We start from the raw sequence: 24,819 nt of genomic DNA on the forward strand, positions 1-24,819 counted from the left end.
CTATTTTTCTTAAATTAACTAACTATTAATTTCTTATTAAACATTTAATTGCTGAATAGTGTATGTTTTCATAATTTGAATATTTAAACATTATGTTTTAAATCCATTAGGAACATTGGTGATTAAAAACATAAGATCTATTGTTCAGCTATCAGTTTTAAATACAAAATAGAAAAATTTGTATTTTATAAACAATAAAAATTTATGATGTAAACTTATTTATTGGTAAGGTAAAACCTCATGACCAAGATAGTCTTTAAAAGGTGAGTAAAAGTTTTATTTTTCTCTTGTCTCATATATACTATGGAACATTGCATATGTAATCAAACTGTTCTAGCAAACACTCTTTAAGTAAACTTATAATAATTTCTCCATTTTCCCATTAAGTCTCATTTAGCTGATTCGTTTTCCTACTTTTATGGTCTACCTAGAATGCAGTCATTTGTGGTCTGGGGTTAATGATGATCCCAGAGAACTAAAGAGCAAATTTTTTCTATTAAGGATTTTTTTCCCTCCATAAATGAGAAGATTCATTTTAAAAAATTAAAGTTTGATACTTGAATCTTCTAGATTCTAGTGCTTTCCCCCAAGTGTTTCTTTTTAAAATGTATTTATGTAGGCACTATACTAAATCTCTCATATGATGCAATGGACTGCAACAAACAGAAGCTCTTTTAGCAAAGAGCATGTGGTAGCAACATATACCCAGTAAATGCGTAGTTTGTCACCTTCACAGTTTTGTGTAACAAAAGAACACTGAAGGGCTGACCTCTGTGGTGGGAGCCTCCTTCCACTATAGCTCTCACTGAGGATGAAATGCACTCAGGAAGAAACTTGATCCTGACTTTGTTGCTCCTACTACCAGGAGCAGCCCAGGGGAAAGGTCATGTGTAGGGAAATGTTTTCAAGAAACTGTCAGATCTTTGTGGAGTGTAGAACTCAGTGAAACTACTTATAGTCATAAATTTTCTTCAGTTTGGAAAAGTTATACATAACCATAGTGAAAGCTGGAAACGTATTCCTAGTTTATCATAGTTTCACACACCTTATTAGTAAGTATCAAACTCATGTTTCCATTGATTTGTTACTCTTTCTACAGTACAGTCATTGACTCTCCCAAAGGTGAGCCTTTCCTACATGTTAGGCATTGTGCCCTGGGACCTTAATAGGTTGTAATTATCCAAGAATTAGTAATGAGGATGGTACTTGACAACACAATAATTCTGCTGGTAGATTTTTCTAGAAGGGCCAAACTAGTAGAATCTATTCCATTATAACCTAGCAAGAAATGAGTGGTGTTCTCAGTCCCTGTGCTAGAATAGTTTTGTGCATAATTGCAGCATCTTCCTCCTTTGTGTAGGTGGATTTCATGTCTCACCGAAAAGAATGTGGACCAAGATATATGATGGAATGAAAATAATTTTGGAGATACAAATGGGCCTTGGAGGTTTGAAATGTAAAACCTAGGAAAAATTAAATAGATAATATCCTATATTACAGATGATATCCTAAAAGAGACTTGTGAGTGTGTTATATTGAATGAAGTTAGAATGTCAAATCTAAAAAACTCAATGTGAAATGGTGCTATGCCATGTTTTTCTTTATACATCTATATTAAAATGGACATGTTTCTATGGTAATTCTCTTTTCCCAGATGTAATGCTTGAGAATGTTTAAGAATTTCAGGAAATAGATTTTTAGATGTTTTATAGCCACATATTCTCAAGTGTTCTACAGTATTTCTGTACTTCATGATGATCCTATTTATGTAGGATATATAGGCATTATTATTAGCTCATTTAGATACCCTAGTTTTTCTGTTACCTTTCAGCAGTCTGAGAAGACCATTTTAGTTCCTATATAACCACAGGAACAACAAAGACTTTGGCATTACTCTTGTTAAAGAGTCTCTCTGACACTTTCTAGATAGTTGATTTCTAATCCCTTGATCATAGATAACATTTCTCAGTAACATGTTTTGAGCATGTCACCTTTTTTATATTTAGACATTGCAAGCTAATATATGATTTATGAAACATATAAATGTGAATTAGAATAAGAAATATTTTTAATGAGTAATTTCTTACTGAACTGTGATAGTAATCTCATTTTTAAAAAGTGGTAGGATGGTGGGGACCAAGGAGGGCACTTGCTGTGATGAGCACTGGGTGAGGTGTGGAAGTGTTGAATCACTACAGTGTACACCTGAAACTAATAGTACACTTTAAATTAGACTAGAATTGAATTTTTTTAAACAAATGGGATGATGTTTCATTTGTTTTGAAAATCTTGGTTCAACACTGTCCTAGCAGTTTACAAATCTGGTTTATTCCAATTTGTCATTTCAGTAGCTTCCATAGCTAAAAAAATTACCACATGAAAATACATACCTCCATATAGAAAAGTTTATCATGGGATGTTCCTGTTGTAGGTTAGTAACTGATTTTTAAATCCAGTTACCAATTATGCAAAAAAAAAAAATTTGAAACTTGTGTGACAAATTTCCATTTTCCCGTGATGTTCATTTCCTAAAAATTACTAGAATGAATTCTGTGTTTTCCTTTAGTGCTGTATAGTTGCCACACAATATTACATTAGTTTACGGTATACAACATAGTGATTCTAAAGCTCTCTACACTATGCTATGCTCTCCAGGAGTATAGTTATTATCTGTCACCATACAGTGCTATTTCAGTACTACTGACTGTTACCTACTCTGTACTTATCATTCCTGTGACTTACTCATTCCATAACTGGAAGCCTCTACCCACATCCCTTCACCCATTTTGCCTCTCCCCCCCAACAGGTGACCACCAGTTTGTCCTCCATACTTATAAGTCTGTTTCTGTTAGTTCACTTTTAAGATTCCATGTATAAGTGAAACCATTATTAGTCCTTGACTTATTTTACTTAGCATGATACCCATCTGGTCCCTCCATGTTGTCACAAATGGCAAGATCTCATCCTTTTTATGACTGAGTAGTATTCCATTGTGTATATATACCACCTCTTCTATATCCATCTATCAGTGGACACTTAGGTTGCTTCTATATATGGGTTATTGTAAATAATTCTGCAACAAAGATATAGGTACAAAAGGCCTTTCAAATTAGTGTTTTCATTTTGGGAGGAATAAATATTAGTAGTGGAATAACCAAGCCCCATGGTAGTTCTCTTTTTAATTTCTTGAGGCCCCCCAAACTGTTTTCCACAGTGGCTGCTTCAGTTTTGCTACATCCCACCAGCAGTAGACGAGAGTTCCTTTTTCTCCATACACTTGCCAATACTTACTTCTTGTCTTTTTGATAAATGTAAGGTGGTCTTTTTATTTTTTTGAAAAATGATTACTATGACTAGTGCTAGTGCTAGTGAACATCTGTTCATATGCCTGTTGGTCTTCTGTGTGTCATCTTTGGAAAAATATCTATTATGGTCCTCTGTCCATTTTTAATCAAATTATTTAGGTTTTTTTTTGGTGTTGTATAACTTTGTATATTTACATATATTTTAACAAATAGTGTTAAAGCTCAATGAGACTTTGAAAGATTTGGAAGCCATTTAAACAAAATTTTGCCTCAAAACTTTCAAAATACACATTTAAAAGTTTTGATAGTTGACATATTGTTTATGGTAACTAAATCACATAATACTAGAAACACTTCCAGAGTTTTAAAATGTTCTAAGAAAAAGTAGTTTCCAAAAATCATTGCTGTCCCATCCACTCTTAAGTGTCTCCTTTAAAGGAGAAATTACCGGTCTGTTTTTTAAAGTATTAGGTATTACACTGATAGAAAGAATCAAATTTGGAACAAGCCTCCTTTTTGTAATGGAAAAATGAACAATTCATCTTCATGAGCCCATTTGATCATTTGAACACAACCAGCAAAGCTGAGCCTGAAACTAAAAATATTTGTTGTGTAACTCGTTAGACTATTGAGTCTATACTTATGATCCATTTATCTTCCTAAGTGGGTATGTATGAATGGCAGTTGGTACACAAAGTGGGATGGGAAAGTCAGGATACCATTAATGAGTATGTGTCAGGTTAGCATATAAACCTCTATGTTGAAGCTCATTTTAGATAAAATATAAACAAATTCTTTTAAGAAATGTTGTTGGTGCTCCACTGAATCACCTTGCCACCTCCGAGAAAGACTTTTGAAAGACGGTGACTTAGATCCTCATCGTTTCCTATGAGGTATAAAAGTTTAGTTCTCTAAAATGTCAAACAACTGGAGATTGGAATTAACTCATTGATTCTCATAGATAGCATCTGCTTTCTGGTTATCAAGAGAACAAAGTTGAGAAAAGAGTGTTCTTAAAAGATGGTTCTTAAATTCCTGCACCAATTTATCTCAATCCTAAATCTAGTAGAATATGTTTAGGAAGGTATTTTATCACATCAGAGTGTAATATGACCATTGTAATAAGTCTCCTATATTATGATATACATATAGGTATGAGAATTAAATGAAATATTGCGAAGTTTTTGGTAAATCACATAAATTCTTTACACAGCTGAATTCTAAAGTGATCCTCTAAGACCATTCTGAACTTATGATTTTCCTGGATTTTTGATATTTTGCAATTGGGAAAACTCAGACTTTGGAAATAACTATGAAGGCAATGGTAGCCACTGAACTTCAAAAAAAAAAAAAATCGTTGGTCCATTCGAGATCATTAAGAGCCTATCTATGTCAGGCACTGGGCTAGGAATGGTAGAAAACTAAAGATAAGAATGACATATTGTCCTCCAAGGATTCACGGTTCAGGGGAAATTAAATATACACACAAGTAATGAGGCAGAAACATGTCATGGAAAGCCCAAGAAAGTATACTTCAGTTGCCTGAACTTGAAAGGATTTATGGAGGAGGCTGCATGGGCCTTGGTGGATAGAACTTGAGTTGGGGTGGAAGACCATTTTGTAGCAAAACCAGAGGCTGGAAAAAGTGGTTCATTTTGATTAATAGATTGGTTTGTGAGAGACACCAGGTGGGCATAAGGTTAGAAATAAAACTTGGGCAGTCAGAGAAAGACAAATACCATATGATTTCACTCACCTGTGGAATTTAAGAAAACGAATGAACATGGGGGAAGTGGGGAGAAAGATGAAAATCAAGACACACTCTTAACTATAGGAAACAAACAGATGGTTACCAGAAGGGAGGTGGGTAGGGGATGGGTTAAATAGATGATGGGGATTAAGGAGGGCACTTTTGATGAGCACTGGGTGTTGTAAGTGTTGAATCACTAAATTCTGTATCTGAAATTAAAGTTACACTATATGTTAACTAAAATTTAAATAACTTGAAAAAGTTATGACAGGGTCATATCAAGGAGGATTAATAAGAATCATGCTTAAGAGTTTTTTAAAAATTTAAAAATTCTGAATATATATATTAACTATTAAATTTTTGAAGTGGGTGTTAAAGCTGAGTTTTAGGAAAATGATTAGGCAATTCTCATAAAGTATGAGCACACTGAAAATGACAGACTAGAGTTGGGGGGTCCAAAGGGGGCTCTTCTTAAAGTTAAGGGTAATGTTTTAGGGACCATTCAGTGATTCACATATTTCTAGTTACAACACAAATTATTGAGTAGAAGCAGCCAGGAGGGGTATTGATGGGACTGTTTTTGGTCAAGAGGTGAAATGGCATTTGGAGATGGAAGGAAAAGATATACAAGAGAACATCCTATCAAGAGCTTTATAGTCAAGAGAATAAAGTTGAGAAAAGTCATCATGGAAGATTTTGTTTCATTATGTTTGCACAATGAGTCCAAAAGTTAATCTGGAGTACTAGGATTACAAACTACAGTTTGATGGTGAATAAACTGATTTTACGCTAACTAGTCTCACATAAGGGAGCATAATCTTTATTTTACCAAGAGAAATGTGAATGTAGGCTTTCACTTACCAGAAGAATTTGGAGAAAGATCATAATTCCTAAGTCTGTGCAATATACGTATTAAGTTTATCCTTGATCTTGTGGTTAAGAGTAAATATTAAAGTAGAATGCCTAGGTTTGAGTTCATGGAAGGAACTTTGGCAAATTAATATTTCTAAGAATTTGTTTTCTTGAAATAAAAACAGTGACTACCTAAAGAGGACTTTTTTTTTTTTTAGAGTTAAATGGAACAGTAGGTAAGGTGGTTAGCATTAGGGGCCATTATCTAGAAGCTCGATGTATTTTGCTTACTATCACTTATCCAATAATTCTCTTTCTTCAAGGAGCTAAAAACCCAAGTAGTATATAAGGCTGATAACACACTGAACAACTGGAAACAAGATCTACTCAAGCAAGTTATACTCTAGTATAAGAAAAATTAATTTGAACTGGACTTTTTTAAGTAAAATTTTTTGGAAATATGATATCCAGCAAAATAAGGTACAGTTCAGTGAATTTTCCAAAGTGAACACATCTGTGTAGTCAGCACCCAAACCAAGGCTATCAACACCCTAGAAATTCCCCCATGTACCCCATTATAGTCCTTATCCCCCTCCAAGGGTAATACCTATTCAGACATAAATATAGATGTTTGCCAGACTTTGAACTTTATATACATAGAACTTAGATAATTTGAGAGTCACAATATTACGTCTGTGAGATTCGTGTTGTAACTGTAGTTTGTCACTGCAAATCTGGTGGGAACATACAATTATATGACTTATGAGTATGCAAATATGTTTTATATGATTCACCACTTGACAAACATTTGGTATTGTTCTAAATTTGAGACTTGAAAATAATGCTGTTAAGAATATTTCTCACGTGTTTTTTGCATGGAGATCTTGTCAATATGTAGAAAGAAGTTGAATCTTAGTGTATGCACAGGTTTGGGTTTCTTATCTGTTTTGTGAGGGTGGTTGAATGAGACTTCCAATTGTTTTACATCCTTGTCCATACTTGACATTATCAGGCTTTTGAATTTATAATCTTTGTGCATTTGTTAAACTTCGTAGATATTTACCTAGTAACTATTATGTGTTAGTGATATTTACAAAGCACTTTGTGGGACACCTGGGTGGCTCCGTTAAACATCTGCTCAGGTCATGATCCCAGAATCCTGGGATCAAGTCCCGAGTCCCACATCAGGCTCCCTGCTCAGCGGGGAGTCTGCCTCTCCTTCCGCCTGCCCTTCCCACTGCTTATGCACTCTTGTGCGCTCTCTTTCTCTCTCTGACAAATAAATAAATGAAGTCTTAAAGCACTTGGTATGGAGGAGAACAATAGGAATGGGTCAGGAGATAAGAAATATTACATATTTTCAAAAAAGATTTATATATATTGCAACTAGTAGATATGGAGGAGGAAACTTACATGCATATTACATATGAAGCAATAGCCCCAAGAGCCAATAACCTTCCCTTGAATATTCCACCAAGCCTCTTTGTACTTCCACTGTAGTAGCTGGACTTGCCTAGCATCCTGCCAGATCTGATTTGTTAATACTAGGCATGGTTATTTTTTTCTAATCCTTTTTACACTTCTCCTTCCTTATCTCTTCCCACAGTTGTGTAATGACTAATTCATGTAACACAACTCGTATTTCATAATATTCATAGTAGTTTTCCTTTCTAGTTTGAAACCTTACAGATACAACATAATTTTAAAATTAGAAAAGGAAGGATATAATTAATAAAAATTAAGGGTTGCAGTAGTCCCTGAAAAAGGGGGAGAAGGGTGCTATTGTGAGAGGGACATGGAAGATATTGGACATAATATCCCGTGTCCTGACTTGAAAGGCGGAGATTTTGTTTTATTGTTTTTAAAGCATGCATTTTATATATCTTTCAGCTTGCTCTTCAATATACTGATAGATGGACTGCTATTGCTTGCTATCTGGAAAAGATTTTAATGACTGAGTATGAAAGAACCAAGTGTAAGCAAAAGCAATGAAAAAGCAAACAAACTAAACAATATTGAAGCAAATTGAAATTATTATTTTAGGGTAAATATTGATTTTAATTGGCTCTTAATATGAAGATTTGAAATATGCATACATTTATTAACAATAATTAGTAATTACATAATCTATATATGAAAAAAGCCTTTGAGAATTTATTTTTTTTAAGATTTTATTTATTTATTTGATAGACAGAGATCACAAGTAGGCAGAGGGGCAGGCAGAGAGAGAGGAGGGAAGCAGGTTCCCCACTGAGCAGAGAGCCCAATGCGGGGCTCGATCCCAGGACCCCAACACCATGATCTGAGCTGAAGGCAGAGGCTTAACCACTGAGCCACCCAGGTACCCCCCCTTTGAAAATTTAAATTAAAAATATCAGATAAAAATCTTTGAGTCACATGTAAGAACTATACAGAATCTAAACAGTTAGCCATATATAAATGCCTTTTGTTTTTTCAGATATAAATGTTTTTATTTTTTCCTTTTCAAATTTTTATTTCAATTCCAGTTAATATACAATGTAATATTCATTTCAGTTGTAGAATTCAGTGATTCATCACTTATAACACCAGTACTCATATCACAAGAAATGGAGATGATTGTCATAATTTATTTTTGAGACAAATTCATTTTAATGGGATCTTATTTAATAGCAACTACTATAAATTAGTTCTAAAATATAATTAATTATTTTATCAAACAGATTTCTGTGGAATGTAACTTTGGTATAGTCATTAAAATTGTCAGAAGTAGGCTTGTCCAAAGCAGAATCATTTCTCTTTCTAGCTTGTCATTTTTTTCAGGGTATAAATATATATTTATGGAAGTTTTTTTCATTATAATTAATTTTATCTATCATAAACCCAAATATAATATTTGATAGATAGAACCAGAAAGCATTTTCTATGATTAATAACATTCTATTTGGGATACCATTAAAAATAGTGTAAGAATTAAAATGTAGATTATGCTCTGTAAATGGTAGTATACTATATTTTTAGAAGAATGGAAGAATAAAAAGTCAATTTATAGGGGTGCCTGGGTGGCTCAGTGGGTTAAGCCTCTGCCTTCAGCTCAGGTCATGATCTCAGGGTCCTGGGATGGAGTCCCGCATCGGGCTCTCTGCTCAGTGGGGAGCCTGCTTCCTCCTCTCTCTCTCTGCTTGCCTCTCTGCCTAATTGTGATCACTCTCTGCCAAATAAATAAAATCTTTTTTTTTAAAGTCAATTTATACTGCCACATTAATTTAAAAAAAAAAAAAAAGACGCCCTATTCTGCCACCAAAGAGAATCCCCATTCTTCCAACTGAGGGAAAGTTCTCTAGTGTGGATTCCTGGGCTTTTGGAGGACTTTCACACCTAGTGGTATGGAAATTAATCAGGCATGGTTCCTTCCTCACTCCCAAGCATTTCTTTAGTGTTGGGGACCAGGCTCAAAAACAGTAGCTCAGGAGCACCTGGGTGGCTCAGTGGGTTAAGCTTCTGCCTTTGGCTCAGGTCATGATCCCAGGGTCCCGGGATAGAGCCCCACATCGGGCTCTCTGCGCTGCTGGGAGCCTGCTTCCTCCTCTCTCTCTGCCTGCCTCTCTGCCTACTTGTGATCTCTGTCAGATAAATAAAGAAAAAATCCTTAAAAAAGAAAAAAAAACAGTAGCTCATATGGAATACTGTCTCCATGCCAGCATTACTTTGCTGAAATTGGCAAGATCTCAATTTTAGATAAATGCAGGAGGATACCCTTATCTCTGTTGATCCACAGGGCACCCCATAGTATCAGAACAACAACAATTTTGAAGAAAGATCTCTATTACATGAAGCTTTCCTTTCTGTGTTATTTTTGTAAAACAAAATTCACTATCTCATTCATATGAAATATTGCATATTTAAAAGATCTTTGTATATATTTTCTCATGTTTCATTCTACATGGCATATACTTACTTGTTCAGTAAACATAGATGTGGTTTCTGTTCTTAAGTTTAGAATTCTCATAATTCTTCAACATCTTTTTTTTTTTTTTTTTAAAGATTTTATTTATTTATTTGACAGACAGAGATCACAAGTAGGCAGAGAGGCAGGCAGAGAGAGAGAGGAGGAAGCAGGCTCCCTGCTGAGCAGAGAGCCCAATGCGGGACTCGATCCCAGGACCCTGAGATCATGACCTGAGCCGAAGGCAGCGGCTTAACCCACTGAGCCACCCAGGTGCCCCAATTCTTCAACATCTTTAATGTGTGGGTATATTTTGGTAGAAAATCTAGCTGCTTTTCCTGCCATATAATTCATACAGGAAAATCATCCCAATATTCAATTTTGTTATGTTAAGCTATTCCCTTTATTTAGATATGGTAGAGTAAGTCATTTAAGATTATGGTCTATATTGAAAGCTTTTGGAGATTTTTTTGCATTTTATGAAATTCAATATTGTCTTCAAATTTGGCATTCAAGCTATGAGAATATTTTATAGTTTGTAAGTCAAAGCATGGAGAAAACTTGGGAGTAAATCTCACTTATACATTGGGAATTTTTTTATATACTTTTTAATGCTTAGGAAAGCTCTAGAGAACTTTTTAAAAGACAAATTGGTTGGAAAAATTGTAGCTGTGATTAAGATAATAAAAGGCAGATTCCTTTGGGGAGCCTATTTTCTTAGAAACTAAAATTTTGAAGTCCTGGTATTAACTTCAGGATTTCATTCAGGTAACTGATGTCATAATAAGAGAGGGACAATATATAAAACTGAGGTGTATCCTATAATTCTAAAGAATTAAGAAATGACCTATTTGCCTTCTACCAAAGATGCCCCCATAATACAGGTATGCAGAAATTTGCATTTTCTCAGGGTGTTGGGTGACTCGGTTGAGCATCTGACTCTTGATTTAGACTCAGGTCATGATCTCCGTGTTGTGAGATGGACCCCACGTCAGGCTCCATGCCGAGCTTGGAACCTGCTTAAGATTCTCTCTCACTCTCTCTCCCTCTCTTCCTCTCTCTCCCTCTCCTTCTCCCTTTCCTTCTGCCCCTCTCCCCACACCCAAGCTTGCTCTCTCTTTAAAGGAAAAAAAAAAAAGATTGCATTTTTTCATTTGAGGAAACAAATAGAATTTTTTAAAGTGAACCTATTAAATACATATCTAAAGAGTTAAATTGTGATTCTTACAATACTTGAAAAGCACTGTGGTCTTTCCCTTCTTTCCTTCCTTCCTCTTTCTTTCTTCCTTTCTTTCTTTCTTTTCTGTATCCCATCTTTAAAGTTGGGAGAGAACTTCAATTTTCATATCCTACACAAAGCATAAATTCAGTTTCTCCACTGAAGTATACAGTTTCCATGCCTAGCAAATCTTTCTGAAATTGGAGACTGTACCACAGCACAATGTAGCCTATTTCTTTTCAGGAAAACTATATAATTGTTCTTTGTTTTGAGCCAAAACCAGTAGGTAGAAAAGATTCACCTGTAATTCTCATTCTGTACACTGAAGTAAGAATGTATTAAATTCCTCCTTCACAGGACAACTACTTAAGGATAGCTGTTCTTCTGTGTTCCTGGTTAAATATATCTATTTTAATTCTTTAGCCATCCCAATCTCCTTTGTTGTTGTTCTCCAAATGTGACATGTAGAATTTCATTTGTTAGCAAAATGGTCTAGTTGTAAAGAATATTGCAATCCTTGGTGCGAATGCTGCATCCAATATATTCGATATTGCATCAAATTTGTTTTTAGTAGTCACTCAGTTTTTCTTATACTGATCTTACATCAGTATAAACCTAGAAGTGATACTGTCATTAATCATTTTATTTATCCTTAGCAGTAGATAATATTTTTAAGCCAGCGTGTAGAACTTTGATTTCTCTTCTATTTCTTTTTATTCTAGCCTCAACTCACTTACTTTTTATTCTCATGCCTGACTATTTTTTTAGTTTCAGGTTTTTATTTAGATCCCAGATGTGACTTTTAAATAAGTTCTCTCAACTTTATGTCACAAGTAAATCAGGAAGCATACTTTACTTGTCTTCATAAAGTAGCTAATAACATCCTCCATGACAAGGTGGACCTAGGGTGGACTTAGTTGTCTCAAGACAACTTTTCAGTTTGACCTTAATCTTCATTAATGAATGAAATATAATTGATTATAGTTTTTGAATAGTCTTATTGATGGGACATATGTACATAGTTAAGAGATGGTGCTAAAATATTGATAAAGAAAAAGCTATCTCCTGTTGCAGTCTTTCCTACCTCAGAAATAATCTTTAAATCCTTCCGTTTTCTGCTATTTGCCTCCATATTTCCAATTAATAGGCTTTTCCTGCTATTTCTTGTTGCATCAAATAATGTTACCTATTGGCTTCATTTAATAGACGTTGAGATTTTAATTCTCTTATATAAGGCCACTAACCCTATCTTCCAAATAAATTTCAGTTATAATAGCGCTCCTTATGCCAGTGTCTATACTGTTGTGCATTGTTCCTTTTTACAGAACTCTTTAATTTTCCTGGAGTTAATAATAGCTTTGTTTAGGGGCACCTGAGTGGCTCAGTGGGTTAAGCATCTGCCTTCAGTTCAGGTCATGATCCCAGGTTCTGGGATAGAGTCCCACATCGGAATCCTTACTCAGCAGAGAGCCTGCTTCTCCCTCTCCCTCTGCCTGCCACTCCCTCTGCTCGTGTCCTCTCTTTCTCACTATATCTCTCTCTGTCAAATAAATAAATATTTTTTTAAAAGCTTCATTTAAAATATTGCTTAGTTTTTTAAGTGTCCAACCACTAGTGTTTCTCTCAGGTGCCTAAACAGGTATGTAAAATCTCCTTGAACATTTTTTCTTAAATGTCCAGATATTTCCTCTTTCCTAGACACCTCCAAAATAAAATCTTCCTTCTCTGATCTGGCCTGGATGAACTTAACCTTGTTGTCCCATTCTCTCATCCTATTGAAGTCTTTTTACTCATCTTCAATGTTGGTGGCATTTTCTTGCATCAGGTAATTCTTTTCAAAATTTCCTCTCTCAAACATTTTTATGTATCTTCCTAAAAAAAAAAAAAAGAAAAGAAACAGGTGAAAACATTTTTCCATCTTGCAAACACAGAAAGGTCTTTAATCAATTCTCGTATCTGACTAATAATTTCAATGGTTATAGAATTCTAGTTTGAGAATAATTTCCCTCAACTTTTTCCTATAATTTTTTATTGAAGTATAATTAGCATACAGTGTTGTGTTAGTTTCCAGTGTGCAATATAATTCAGTAATTCCATACGTTACTCAGTGCTCCTAACAGTAAGTGTTCTCTTAATCCTTTTTATCTATTTCACACATCTCCCCACCCACTGCCCTTCTGGTAACCACCAATTCTCTGTATTTGAGTGGGGTTTTTTTTTGGGGGGGGTCTGCTTTTTCTTTCTTCATAAATTCCACATATGAGTGTAATCATATGGTATTTGTCTTTCTGTCTGACTTAATGCACTTAGCATTATACCCTCTAGGTTCATCCATGTTGCTGCAAATGCAAGATCTCATTCATTTTTATAGCTGAGTAACATTCCATTGTATATATACACAACATCTTTATCCATTCATCTATGGATGGACACTTGGGTTGCTTCCATATCTTGGCTTGTAAATAATGCTGCAATAAACATACGGATGCATACGTCTTTTCGAATTAGTGTGCTATACTTCTCTGTGACTTATTTTGTAATTAGAAGTTTGTACCTCTTAACCCCCTTTGTCTCTTACACCCGTCTCCCACTCACTTCCCCTCCGGCAACTACCATTTTGTTCTGTGTATTTAAAAGTCTGGTGTGGGGTTTTTTTTCTTTGCATTTTTATCTTTTTTCTTTGTTTTGTTTTTTAAATCCCACATAAATGAAATAAAAAATTTCCCTGCAATGTTTTAGACATTATCTCCCAGCATTTGACCTCCTTATTGAGAAGTCTGGTGATTCTGAATTCCAAGCTGTGCTATGTGCCCTTATCTTTCTCTCTATGCTGCTGAAGCTTTTGGTATCCTTATCCCTATCATTCCAATATTTCATGATGAGGCAACTTTGTGTGTTGAAAATTCAGTTTGTTAGTCATTTTTTAGGCCCTTTCATTAAGGAGACTTGTGTTCAGAATTTTTTTTTATAATTTCTATGGAATGGTTTTCTTTACTGAACTCATTCTAGTTGGATATTGGGATTCTTGGATTGATCCTTTAATTCTCTTCAGATTCTCCTATCTTTGTCATTTGGTTTTACTCAGTGGGAAACTGTCAATATCTAAACTATCTCCAGAGTTATTTCAGTTATGTTTTTAATTATCAGAAGCTTTTTCTTGCCTTCTGATTGTTTTGAGGTCATAGTAACCTATTCTTATTTCATCAGACAATATTTATTCTCTTACATTAATTACAGTTTTTGGAGGAGTGATTCTTGATTATCTCTTTAACTTTCATACCCTTTCTCTAAGGTGATGGTGGGAATGGTTTTCTGTTTTTCCTGCCAAAGATTTTCTTCAAAAGTTGATGATTTTCTGCAGCTCATTATTATTTAAAAATAAGGTACTAGAGAATTAATTGGAAACTCTGCATTTGCATAGAGTTTAGTAACTGGTTTTCCCTGTAAGTCAATACTTGAAGGTCTGTTCTTTTGGAGACCCAGTTTCTCAGAGAAGGACCCTCTAATGCCTTGTCTGCAAGCAACAATAATATGGGCAGAGAGACTAAGTAAGGGTCAAGAGTTCAATGTGTGGAATTCCACAACTTTTCCTTCAGCATTCCCAATTCAAAAGCTCCCCCATGCACACATTTAATTTCTGCAGAGAATAAGCTGTAGATCTTGCTAATGTGTGGAAGAGGAGCTGTGCTCCCCCCACCCCCTTGCATCTGTTGCGGAGCCTCTTGGCTCTGCCGGTGCAAGTTTGTCTTCCTTCTCATTGGTGTTCTTCATTCCTTTTATCCTCTTTAGATCTTCCAAAGTCATTGAAATGTATTTGATTCACTCTGACTTTGTAGGATGAAAAAAGATGATGAAGAGGAAATGAATACACGTGGTCACTCCACCACTTTTAACTAAAACTGGTTAATTTTAATTAATTAATTAATTAATTTATTTATTTATTTTAAGATTTGGAGAGAGAGCAAGCACAGGCAGACAGAGTGGCAGGCAGAGGCAGAGGGAGAAGCAGGCTCCCTGCCAAGCAAGGAGCCTGATGTGGGACTCGATCCCAGGACTCTGGGATCATGACCTGAGCTGAAGGCAGCTGCTTAACCAACTGAGCCACCCAGGCGTCCCAAAACTGGTTAATTTTTCAAATCAGATGTTTATTTGCCTTCCCTTCCAATTTCTCTTCCTTATGCCCACTGTGACTATAATTTAAGTGTACCTGATGTGTTTTTCAGTATCTAGGTAAGCACATTTTTTTTTTCCCCATGGAGAACAAGATAGACTTTTACTGGAATTCCACTGGGGTGATTACCTTTCTATCTCACCATTGAATGAAATCTGAATGTATGAGCCTTGAACAATCCCTATGTTCCATTCAAGCGTTTCATAGAGAAAGCCATTTCATTGACTGTATTTTCACGATTTTATATTTCCTCAGGACTAGGAGAGGAAGAAAAAAGAAAGGGGAATGGAAGATTAATATGCATTTAGAGAATTGTGTCAAGCACTGTTTTAGGTTATTCATATGTTATCCTTTAATCTCACAACTACCTGAGGCAGGTCTTATTATTGCCAGTCTCGGACGAGATAACTGAAGATCAGCAAGGTTAAGTACCTAGGCCAAGGTTGCTCAACCAGTGACAGCGGAGATTAAAATGTGGGTGCCCCTGGGGATAAAAAATATATGTTTATAAAAAATAAAAAATTATATGAAAAAAAAAATTGAGCCAAAAAAAAAAAAAATGTGGGTGCCCGATTCCAAATCCTGTGCTCTTTTATTCTGTCCTCTACTTCCAAAAGTAAAAACCGTGAAACCCCACCTGAAACTTGACCCAAAGAATTTATTTTTAATCTAATTAAGATAATTCTGAAATTAGCTTAAATTCATAGAAATTAATCCCTAAAATATTCTTGCATCACAGCTATTATTACATATGATAAGTAGATATAAATATGTTCAATGGATACTGTTCTTTTGATTTCAACTCTGACTTTGTCTTGTGAAAGCGTTCACAGATCTCTTTTTTTACTTCTCATCTGAGAATTCTCTTTGTATATTCCTTTCCAGACCTTTATAACCCTACTTGAAAGCAAGCTTCTTGGGTTTATTTCTGTTCACTCACAAAGCCAGCACAAAAACACTTGGCGAAATCTGAAATGGTAAATCCTGCTATTCCGCTGGCACTTGATTTTAAGAATTTTGTAAATGTTACTATAGCAATGCCTTAAAAGTCATTATTTTTTTTTAAAGATTTTATTTATTTATTTGACAGAGAGAGAGATCACAAGTGGGTGGAGAGTCAGGCAGAGAGAGAAAGAGAGAAGCAGGCTCCCGCTGAGCAAAGAGCCCGATGCGGGGCTCGATCCCAGGACACTGAGATCATGACCTGAGCCGAAGGCAGCGGCTTAATCCACTGAGCCACCCAGGCGCCCCAAAAGTCATTATTTTTTTAAAGGCATGCTTTTTTAGTCGTTATTATGATCTTTTAACCTTTTTATGGTCTACTCGCACTGAACAGTTTTCTACTTTGTTCTATCCGGGGAGGCAGAGGCTCATGATTCTGGATGTAGGCTCCCAGGGGACAAGGGTGGTTTTCATTATGGAATGTGTCATGTGGTCTTATGAAAGGAACATCCCAGTTGTTGTGAGTTGTATAAAGACATTAAGAAAAAGTAAACTTACAATAATGGCCCCTAAAGAATTACCAAAATTAGTCAAGATTTATATTCCTCATATTGACAATAACATTTATCCTGTTACCTTATGATTGCGAAGATTTATGTTACTCAATGAGTCAATAAAAACTCTAAACAGGAACTCTTTAGATGAGTTCCACTTGCTAAACAGATTTTATAGAAAAGTCTGAAATGTTCATTACCCCCAAACTATACTACACTATTATATACTACACTTGGTCTTAGCCAAAAGGCCAAGAAGCGATGATACTATACCATGAGAAAGCTAAAATAATAAATTACAGGACTTAAACTAATGATAAATCTTCCTATTTCTTTTACTATGGATAGTGCTTACATTTTGAATTAGAATTACATTTACTATTTCACATAGCAAAATAAATTTTAGCATGTTTGTAGTGATTGTTCATCAAATCTTATTATTGAAGAAAACTAATCCAATAATTGAGTATTTTAGTTAACTTTCACTGAGGTGATTTTTCATTCTAATTTTCTAGTATTTTGTGTATAGAAAATAATATATGGTAAATGAAAATTTCTGTGAAGTACCTGCATTAATTATTGCAACTTTACTTCAGGTTTTATATTTGAAAGTGAAAATAATCACAAAAATTTTCCAAAGTCATAATTTAGAAAATGTTAACAATTATCTTATAATAAATTATCTTTAAATAGTACTTCCAATTGAATTAACCAAATTAATTACCCATGAGATACTCCTATTAGCTTTGAACCATAAATTCATTATGTACATAAATATATAAATATATACAATATATGTAAATATTTAGAAATAGTATTTTAGAACATGAAATAGAAATTAAAATGTTATTATTAACCAATGATGTGAATGTAAAGAAAACTTGCTAGATATGTTTGTTAATAATGCATTTCTTTGTCCTTTAAGTTGGGACTCAAAACATTTTTGCAAATGAATCTGACTTTAAAAAATGCTATATGTCTGAAGTTGCAAATTTTAAATTAGAGGCAAATAGAGTATGAACTATTTCAGTAGTGATTATTTTGGGGACCGAATGCTGTCTTGGTTTATTAAAGCTGCATAGTCAAAGAAGGTCTGTAACAGGTTAAAAAGAATTTTCAAACTCCATTTAACTTTAAAACTCAAGGTATAATCTTTCAGGAAATAGTATGAATAGGGTCCCTGTTGATAGATTTAGTATCTTACTTTTTAGTGCACATATGCATTGCATTAAAGGAACAGTAGCAGTACTATTTTGCAGAGTTGACATCCTACTCTTAATATGCATATTTTGTTAATTTTTTTTTTAAACACAGGAATACCCTATTCTAGTATATTCTGGCTATTTATTCTAACTATGTTAATGTTTTACTTCTTTTTTTCCATTCTTTTTTCTTTTTTATAAACATATAATATATTTTTATCCCCAGGGGTACAGGTCTGTGAATCGCCAGGTTTACACACTTCACAGCACTCACCATAGCACATACCCTCCCCAATGTCCATAACCCCACCCCACTTCTCCCAACCCTTCTCCCCCCAGCAACCCTCAGTTTGTTTTGTGAGATTAAGAGTAATGTTTTACTTCTTTAATAACTGAGGAGAACTCCATTTAAAAGAGGGTTCCATCAATGTGGGGCATGCTCCCAATTACTGAGTAATTGTATAAAACTCATATCTAAGATTTTACTGTAATTAGGCTCTTCTCTTAGCTATGTAGGTGTTACTGGCTTGATGAAGATTTCAAAAACCATGCTGTTCCTGGGGTTCAGAGACAGCCTCTTTATTTTATTTAGAGAATGTTATAGGCTTCTTAAAAATCAAAAGGAATAGATAAAACATACATGCATGAATCGATGCGCACAAGTCATTTACTCCACAAAATACCTAATTTATGGTCTGTCTTGATCTGAAACTATCATTTTCTTATACCATTTCATAGATAAATCTTGATTTGTGATACTGTTATAAAGACATTTAACATATAATTACCAAAGCATTAAAAAAATTCTCCTGCAAAATAGCTAGGTGCAATAGTTAGGTGCAAGACCCTGATCCCAGGGTCCTGGGATCCAGCCCAGCATCTAGGGCTTCCTGCTTAGCGGGGAGCCTGCTTCTTTCTCTCCCACTCCCCCTACTTGCCCTCTCTCACCATGTCTCTCTCTGTCAAATAAATAAAATCCTAAAAAAAATAGCTATGGTCAAAATTTCCCATTAAAAAATTTAACTTTACTACAGAAGCATGACATAGTTCAGTTTTGAAAAAGATCAAACTAAAGATAAATAATACATGTCCCTATATTGAGAAATTCATTGATTATTTGGAATGCCACTTAAGGCAAAGGCAAACACAACTAATTTTCTTAAATTATTTCAAGAGACACTCCAATACCTGATTATATTTTAGCTATAATTGTGTTTAAATCAAACCACTCCATTTTGTACATTATAATTTGATGCTTCTCCAGTTGCTCTTGAGAGAATGATTTCTGGATTTAGATTTGTAATGTGTAATGATTGCAGTTCTGTGTGTTTAGCTTTCCTAAAACAAAAAAATTATGTGAACACTTTTGTCACCTAGTATAAGAGTTCCTTGTTTGAGGAAATTAGCAAGTATCACCATACAATGAACAATTGGATAGATGTGACACCCAGCCACATGGTTGTGAGTGCTTACGTTTTCAGCAGATAACTAACAGATGATGTGATATCTAGAAATAAAGAAAAAATTCACTTCATCTAATATTTTCCACTTTTATTGGATATAATTGATATACATAACTGTAAGTTTAAGGTACACAGCATAATGATTTGACATATGAATGATCATTGACATAAGTTTGGTTAGCATCTGTCATCTCATACAGATATGATAAAAACAAAACCAAAAAACTTCCTTGTGATCTCTTAGAATTTACTCTCAACAATCTCCTATATATATTATGGCAGTGTTCACTGTAGTCATGCTATTCCTAGTACTTATGAAGTGTGTACCTTTGATCACCTTTCTCCAATTCACCTCCCCCACCCACCTCTGATAATCACAAATCTGATCTCTAACTTGTTTCTTTTTTTAAGACTCCACATATAAGTGTGATCATATGGTATTTATCTTTCTCTGACTTATTTCACTTAGCATAATTCCTCTGAGATCCATCTATGTTGTTGCAAATAGGATTTTCTCCAGGTTTATGGTAGAATAATATCCCATAGTATATATATCTATATATATATACCACAGCTTCTTTATCCATTTATTCATTGATGGACCTACGTTGTTTCTGTGTCTTGGCTTTTGTAAGTATTGCTGCTATGAATGTAGGGGTGCAGATATCTTTTCAAGTTTGTGTTTTCATTTCCTATGGGTGAATTCTCAGAAGAAATGATTGGATCATATGGTAGTTCTATTTTTAATTTTTTGACAATCCTCTGTACTATTTTCCATAGTGGTCGTAACAGTTTACAATCTCAGCAACAGTTCACAAGGGTTCCCTTTCTTTACATCAACACCAGAGTAATTATTTCTCTCTCTGTCTCTCTCTCTTTTTTTTTCTTTTTTTGATGATGATAATCCTAACAGGTATGATGTGATAGCTCATTGTGGTTTTGATTTGCATTTCCCTGATGATTAGTGATGTTGAGTACCTTTTTGTGCATCTGATGGTGATGTTTTCCATTTCCTAGAACTGGAGCTAAATAAAATTCATTGCTCTATTTGGTTTTAACAATTTTAGTGTCTAGAATCAACATCTTTAACAAACTGTCAATTAATTCGCTCTTCTGTTATATTTTTAACAAAATAATCACACCTCAAATATCAAAAGTAATCTTATCCTGGAATTATGCACAACTTTAAAAACAAAAATAGACTTGTTCCAGGTTAATCCTATTAGAATGGTTAATTCCAAAATTCCATCTTGGAACTGAAAGTGCCATCCAAGGAGATTCTATTGCATTTTTAGGGCTTGCAAATTCTCCATTTGTTTCACATGTTTTCTTTTCCATACATAGATATTTGTCTTTACCTAATTTACAGGAATAGTCAGTTCAGGTTATCTGTTTTTGGTGTTGCTACTTCTGAAGTGGATTGTATCCTACATCTACTATTTCATGGTACTCGGGAAAACGTATCTCAGAATTTAAGACTTTGTCAACTAAGGACAATAGGGGTGATTTTTAAGAGTTCTCTTGACAAGAATGTTGGAAACTATATAGTGTTAATAAAATCTCAAGGGAGTAGGACAGTATCCGGAATATAAAATAGAAGAAAAAAAATTCCTGGAGTGCCAGAAGAAAAAAAATTCTCATGTTTGAGTATCCTAACAAGTGAGCTATTTTGTGGTATCTTTACAAATCAGAGTGTATTGTGGTGTGAGAGAAAGAGGCTACCATTTCACTAGTTACTTACTTTATGACTACCTCATTCCAACTAAAATATTATTCTTTGCCTAAATGTTCTCTTTTACTTAAATCCTCACATGGAACTCATCAAACATGATAAAATAATGCATTTACTCCTCTTCAAAAGAATAGAAGGAAAGGAAGCACTGCTTTAAAAGTGTGACCAGGCATAATTTACTTTGCAGTTCTTTGATTTTGTACTTTTTGTCTAACTTTCCTAGAGAAACTTTGTGTTTATAAAGCAATAAATATATTTCAAGGAATTTTAAATGTTTTAATAAATTACTTTAGATTTTAACAAAAACAAATAAGAATTGCTTGCAATAAGGATCAACATCAATTAATCAGCCAATATTTATTGTACCTGCCATTTTGTGGGTAATGTGGGTAATCTCTAAAAGGTCCTTGACCTCCAGAAGTCTGGGTAGATAAAGTGTGTGACAAAAGTAGAAAATGATGAAGTGAGAAAAACAGTGAGACTCAGAAGAATTCAGAGAAGTGAAAGATTGATATGTATTTACCTTAGACATGGGACTGACTTAGAGCTTTAAGGATAAGTCACATTTAGAAAGCACCTAGGGAAGTGATTAGTTGAGGTAAAAGGAAACAACATAAATTAGGCGCTCTTATTGAGTGAACGTGAAATGCCTAAGTAGAGCAACACTGCATATTGAAAAGTAACAGACATGAGGTCAGAAAGATATGCTGACTGAAATTTAGTGGATCAAGAAAACAAGGAAGAATATAAGTTTTGATTTGCTAATAAAGATCATAGAGAGCCATTGTCAGTTTGGGAACCAAAAAATGTTTAAAATTATGTTTAATAATAGTCTTGGTAAAAGATTGGAATAATGAAGAAGAGAAAGATGATGCTGAGTTAGAGTAGGAGACACTGTTCAGTCTTGTGAAGAATAATCTTGACTTTGACAGTGTACTACAATGTGTGAGTTTACATTCCCTTCATAGATATTGCTCAGAGAGGAAATATATTGCTCAATTATAAAGGAAGATCTTCAGTGTCCCCTATTTGTATTATACAGTTTTGTAAATGAATTGCTCATTATTATCAGAAATATCAATAATTTACTGCATACTTACTGTGTGATTCTTGGATTCTTGGCACTCTTAGAACTCTGAGAATTTTACAAAACAGACACGTGGACAATGTCCATATAGAGATATTAAACAAATATATGACCACCCATTTTTTCCATCAGCAAGCCCACTTCTTCAAAACGGAGTTTAAATATCACTTTCTCCTTGAGTACTTATCAAACATCCCAGAAAAGAATGGCTACTTTTCAGAATTCCTTAAATCCATAATTTTTATTGTATTATTTTAATGGTCCTTATGTCGTGTGTATTTTTCCTGATCTTTATTGGGTTTAATATTATCTATGCTCTACTTTGCTATTTATTTAATCGGTGGTATGTGTCATTTAAATTATAAGTACTTTGAGAATAAATCAAGGGCAAAAGCAAGAGATGTTTAATGAATCTGTATCTGCAACTCTTGGCATATGGTAGAAACTCAATAATCACAAAATGAATAAGATTCTAAATGTTTTTACATCTTCCATAAGAACACCTATGTTTATCTTAAATATTCACAGTAATGCTTACTTTTTAAAAGAGGCTGACATGAAGAGTAGTGAATATTCTTCTGTTCTAAAGATCACAAAGATTAGAAAAAATAATATATACCAAAGGGGAAAAGCATTATTTCCATGTGTGAACATGTACATATACTTTGTGATGATATATGCCTGATACTAAATAATATGTGATTTTTTGGGTATAAATCATACCATACTCTTTGAAAAATAGACAGGGAAGACAAGAAACTGAAAAGTACTCAAGTCAGGAAGAGTAGAGCAAGTGGGTAGATCCAGAAGAGAAGGTCAACAGGAAAGAATGCACAAATTATGAAAATCCCTTAGAGATTTTCACAGAATTAAGTATGTTCTAAGTGACATGTAAGACTGTGTTAAAGAGAGCGTTCGGGATATGGTAATAAGTCTTAATAATCAAGATACTATTAAATTAATTACCTACACAAATGAGATACAGTATTGCAGATAATATAAAAAGATAAATTACACCCCCACTATTTTTTATTTGAAATATTTAAAGCATTTAATAGTCTGTATTAGATATTATTTGAACTGATAGATAAAATGTATAATATATTATCTTGTGCTCTCTGAACTCAGTATATGTTTCTAAATGAAACCATATGTGAACAGCTGTCTCAGAGGTACAAGAGGAGTTGTCTGGAATCCATGTCTTTGCTTAACTTTTCCTTGGTACATATATCACATTGAAAATTTCCAACATCCTGAGACTATACAAAGGACAACAGTAGAAGAGGAAGCTAATATTTACTGAGGATGTACCACTTGTAATGGGACTGGATTTGACCTTTCATATTCTTGATCTCATCTGCAATCTGATCTCATCTGCTGTAATACTGGTCTTACTATCTCCATTTTATAAATGGGGAAGTGGAGTCGGACTGGTAATGAAATGTGCCTGGAGTTGTGCAAGTATTAAGACGCAGACATGGTATTCAATACCAGAGTTCAAGCTCTTCCCACTACATTGTCCTGGCTTCACTCATTAAATGGCAACTGGCTGAAAAATGAAGTCAAGTTATTACTTCACTTATACCTTTACAGAGAATTTCCTTTTTTTAAAAAAGATTTTATTTATTTATTTGACACAGAGAGAGAGATCACAAGTAGGCAGAGAGGCAGGCAGAGAGAGAGGAGGAGGCAGGTTCCCCGCTGAGCAGAGAGCATGATGCAGGGCTCCATCCCAGGACTCTGAGATCATGACCTGAGCCAAAGGCAGAGGCTTTAACCCACTGAGCCACCCAGGTGCCCCGAGAATTTCCTTTTTTAAAAAACTGAGTATATTAGAGGGTTGCTAGTATAGAGAGACCTTTTCCCAGATTGATAAAAAACAAAACAAAACAAAACAAAACAAAAAAACTGAATTGAATTGCACTTAAAAATAATTTTTCTTCTTTCTCCATAAAGAAATCATTGCATTTTTTTAAATCAAAGTGCAGTGTGGGAAATATGGGGTTAAAATAAAATAGGTGGTGACCATGCAAAATTAAAATTAAATCATGTGTGATAACAGGAGTTAGCTTCAGATAGTCTTTACCTTTAAAAGATCAAAAACATTTCTATACTAGAAGAATACTTGCTATACTGTAGACAGTCAGTACTACTTATGGAATTAATGGATACTTTATGGTATCAACATCCACTGATGGTCCAGGACAGATGGACAGATTTTAAATTCTAATCCGAGGAACCCAAGATATATCTTAATGAAAACATCAAAGCAATGATGTTTCGACTCTTCATTTTATACATTTTGATGATAAATTAGTCAAGATAAAATTAATTAAGCATATTTGTTTATTTTCCAGTGCTCAGCTTCTTGCGGTAAAGGTTTAAAGTATCGTGAGGTGCTTTGCATTGACCAGTTCCAAGGAAAAATAGAAGAAAAATACTGCAGTCACTTACAGAAACCTCGAACTCAAAAAGCTTGTAGATCTGTCAGATGCCCTTCATGGAAAGCCAATAGATGGAAGGAGGTATGAGATGTGTTTTATAATTATAAACGTATTTTTGCATGTAAAAAGAAAATCTCAAGTCTGTTGCAATAACCTTGAAGGTTTTACTCCAC

At 34.3% G+C, this 24,819-nt stretch overlaps 1 protein-coding gene and 1 pseudogene across 2 annotated transcripts in view; one reads left to right on the top strand and one right to left on the bottom strand.

The window, feature by feature from the left end:
* Positions 1–24,819, top strand: part of ADAMTS20 (ADAM metallopeptidase with thrombospondin type 1 motif 20) — a 193,499-nt gene that overhangs the window by 112,374 nt on the left and 56,306 nt on the right. For both annotated transcript variants that reach the window (XM_004765562.2, XM_045073142.1), the window contains exon 29: positions 24,560–24,727. In XM_004765562.2, the coding sequence (XP_004765619.1) occupies positions 24,560–24,727 (168 nt within the window). The remainder of the gene's footprint in view (positions 1–24,559; positions 24,728–24,819) is intronic.
* On the bottom strand, positions 16,842–16,981 carry LOC123390095 (annotated as a pseudogene).

The sequence above is a fragment of the Mustela putorius genome, unplaced genomic scaffold (genome assembly GCF_011764305.1).
Source record: "Mustela putorius furo isolate JIRA1106 unplaced genomic scaffold, ASM1176430v1.1 tig00537227_pilon_pilon_pilon, whole genome shotgun sequence".
In the NCBI taxonomy this organism is placed as follows: domain Eukaryota; kingdom Metazoa; phylum Chordata; class Mammalia; order Carnivora; family Mustelidae; genus Mustela; species Mustela putorius.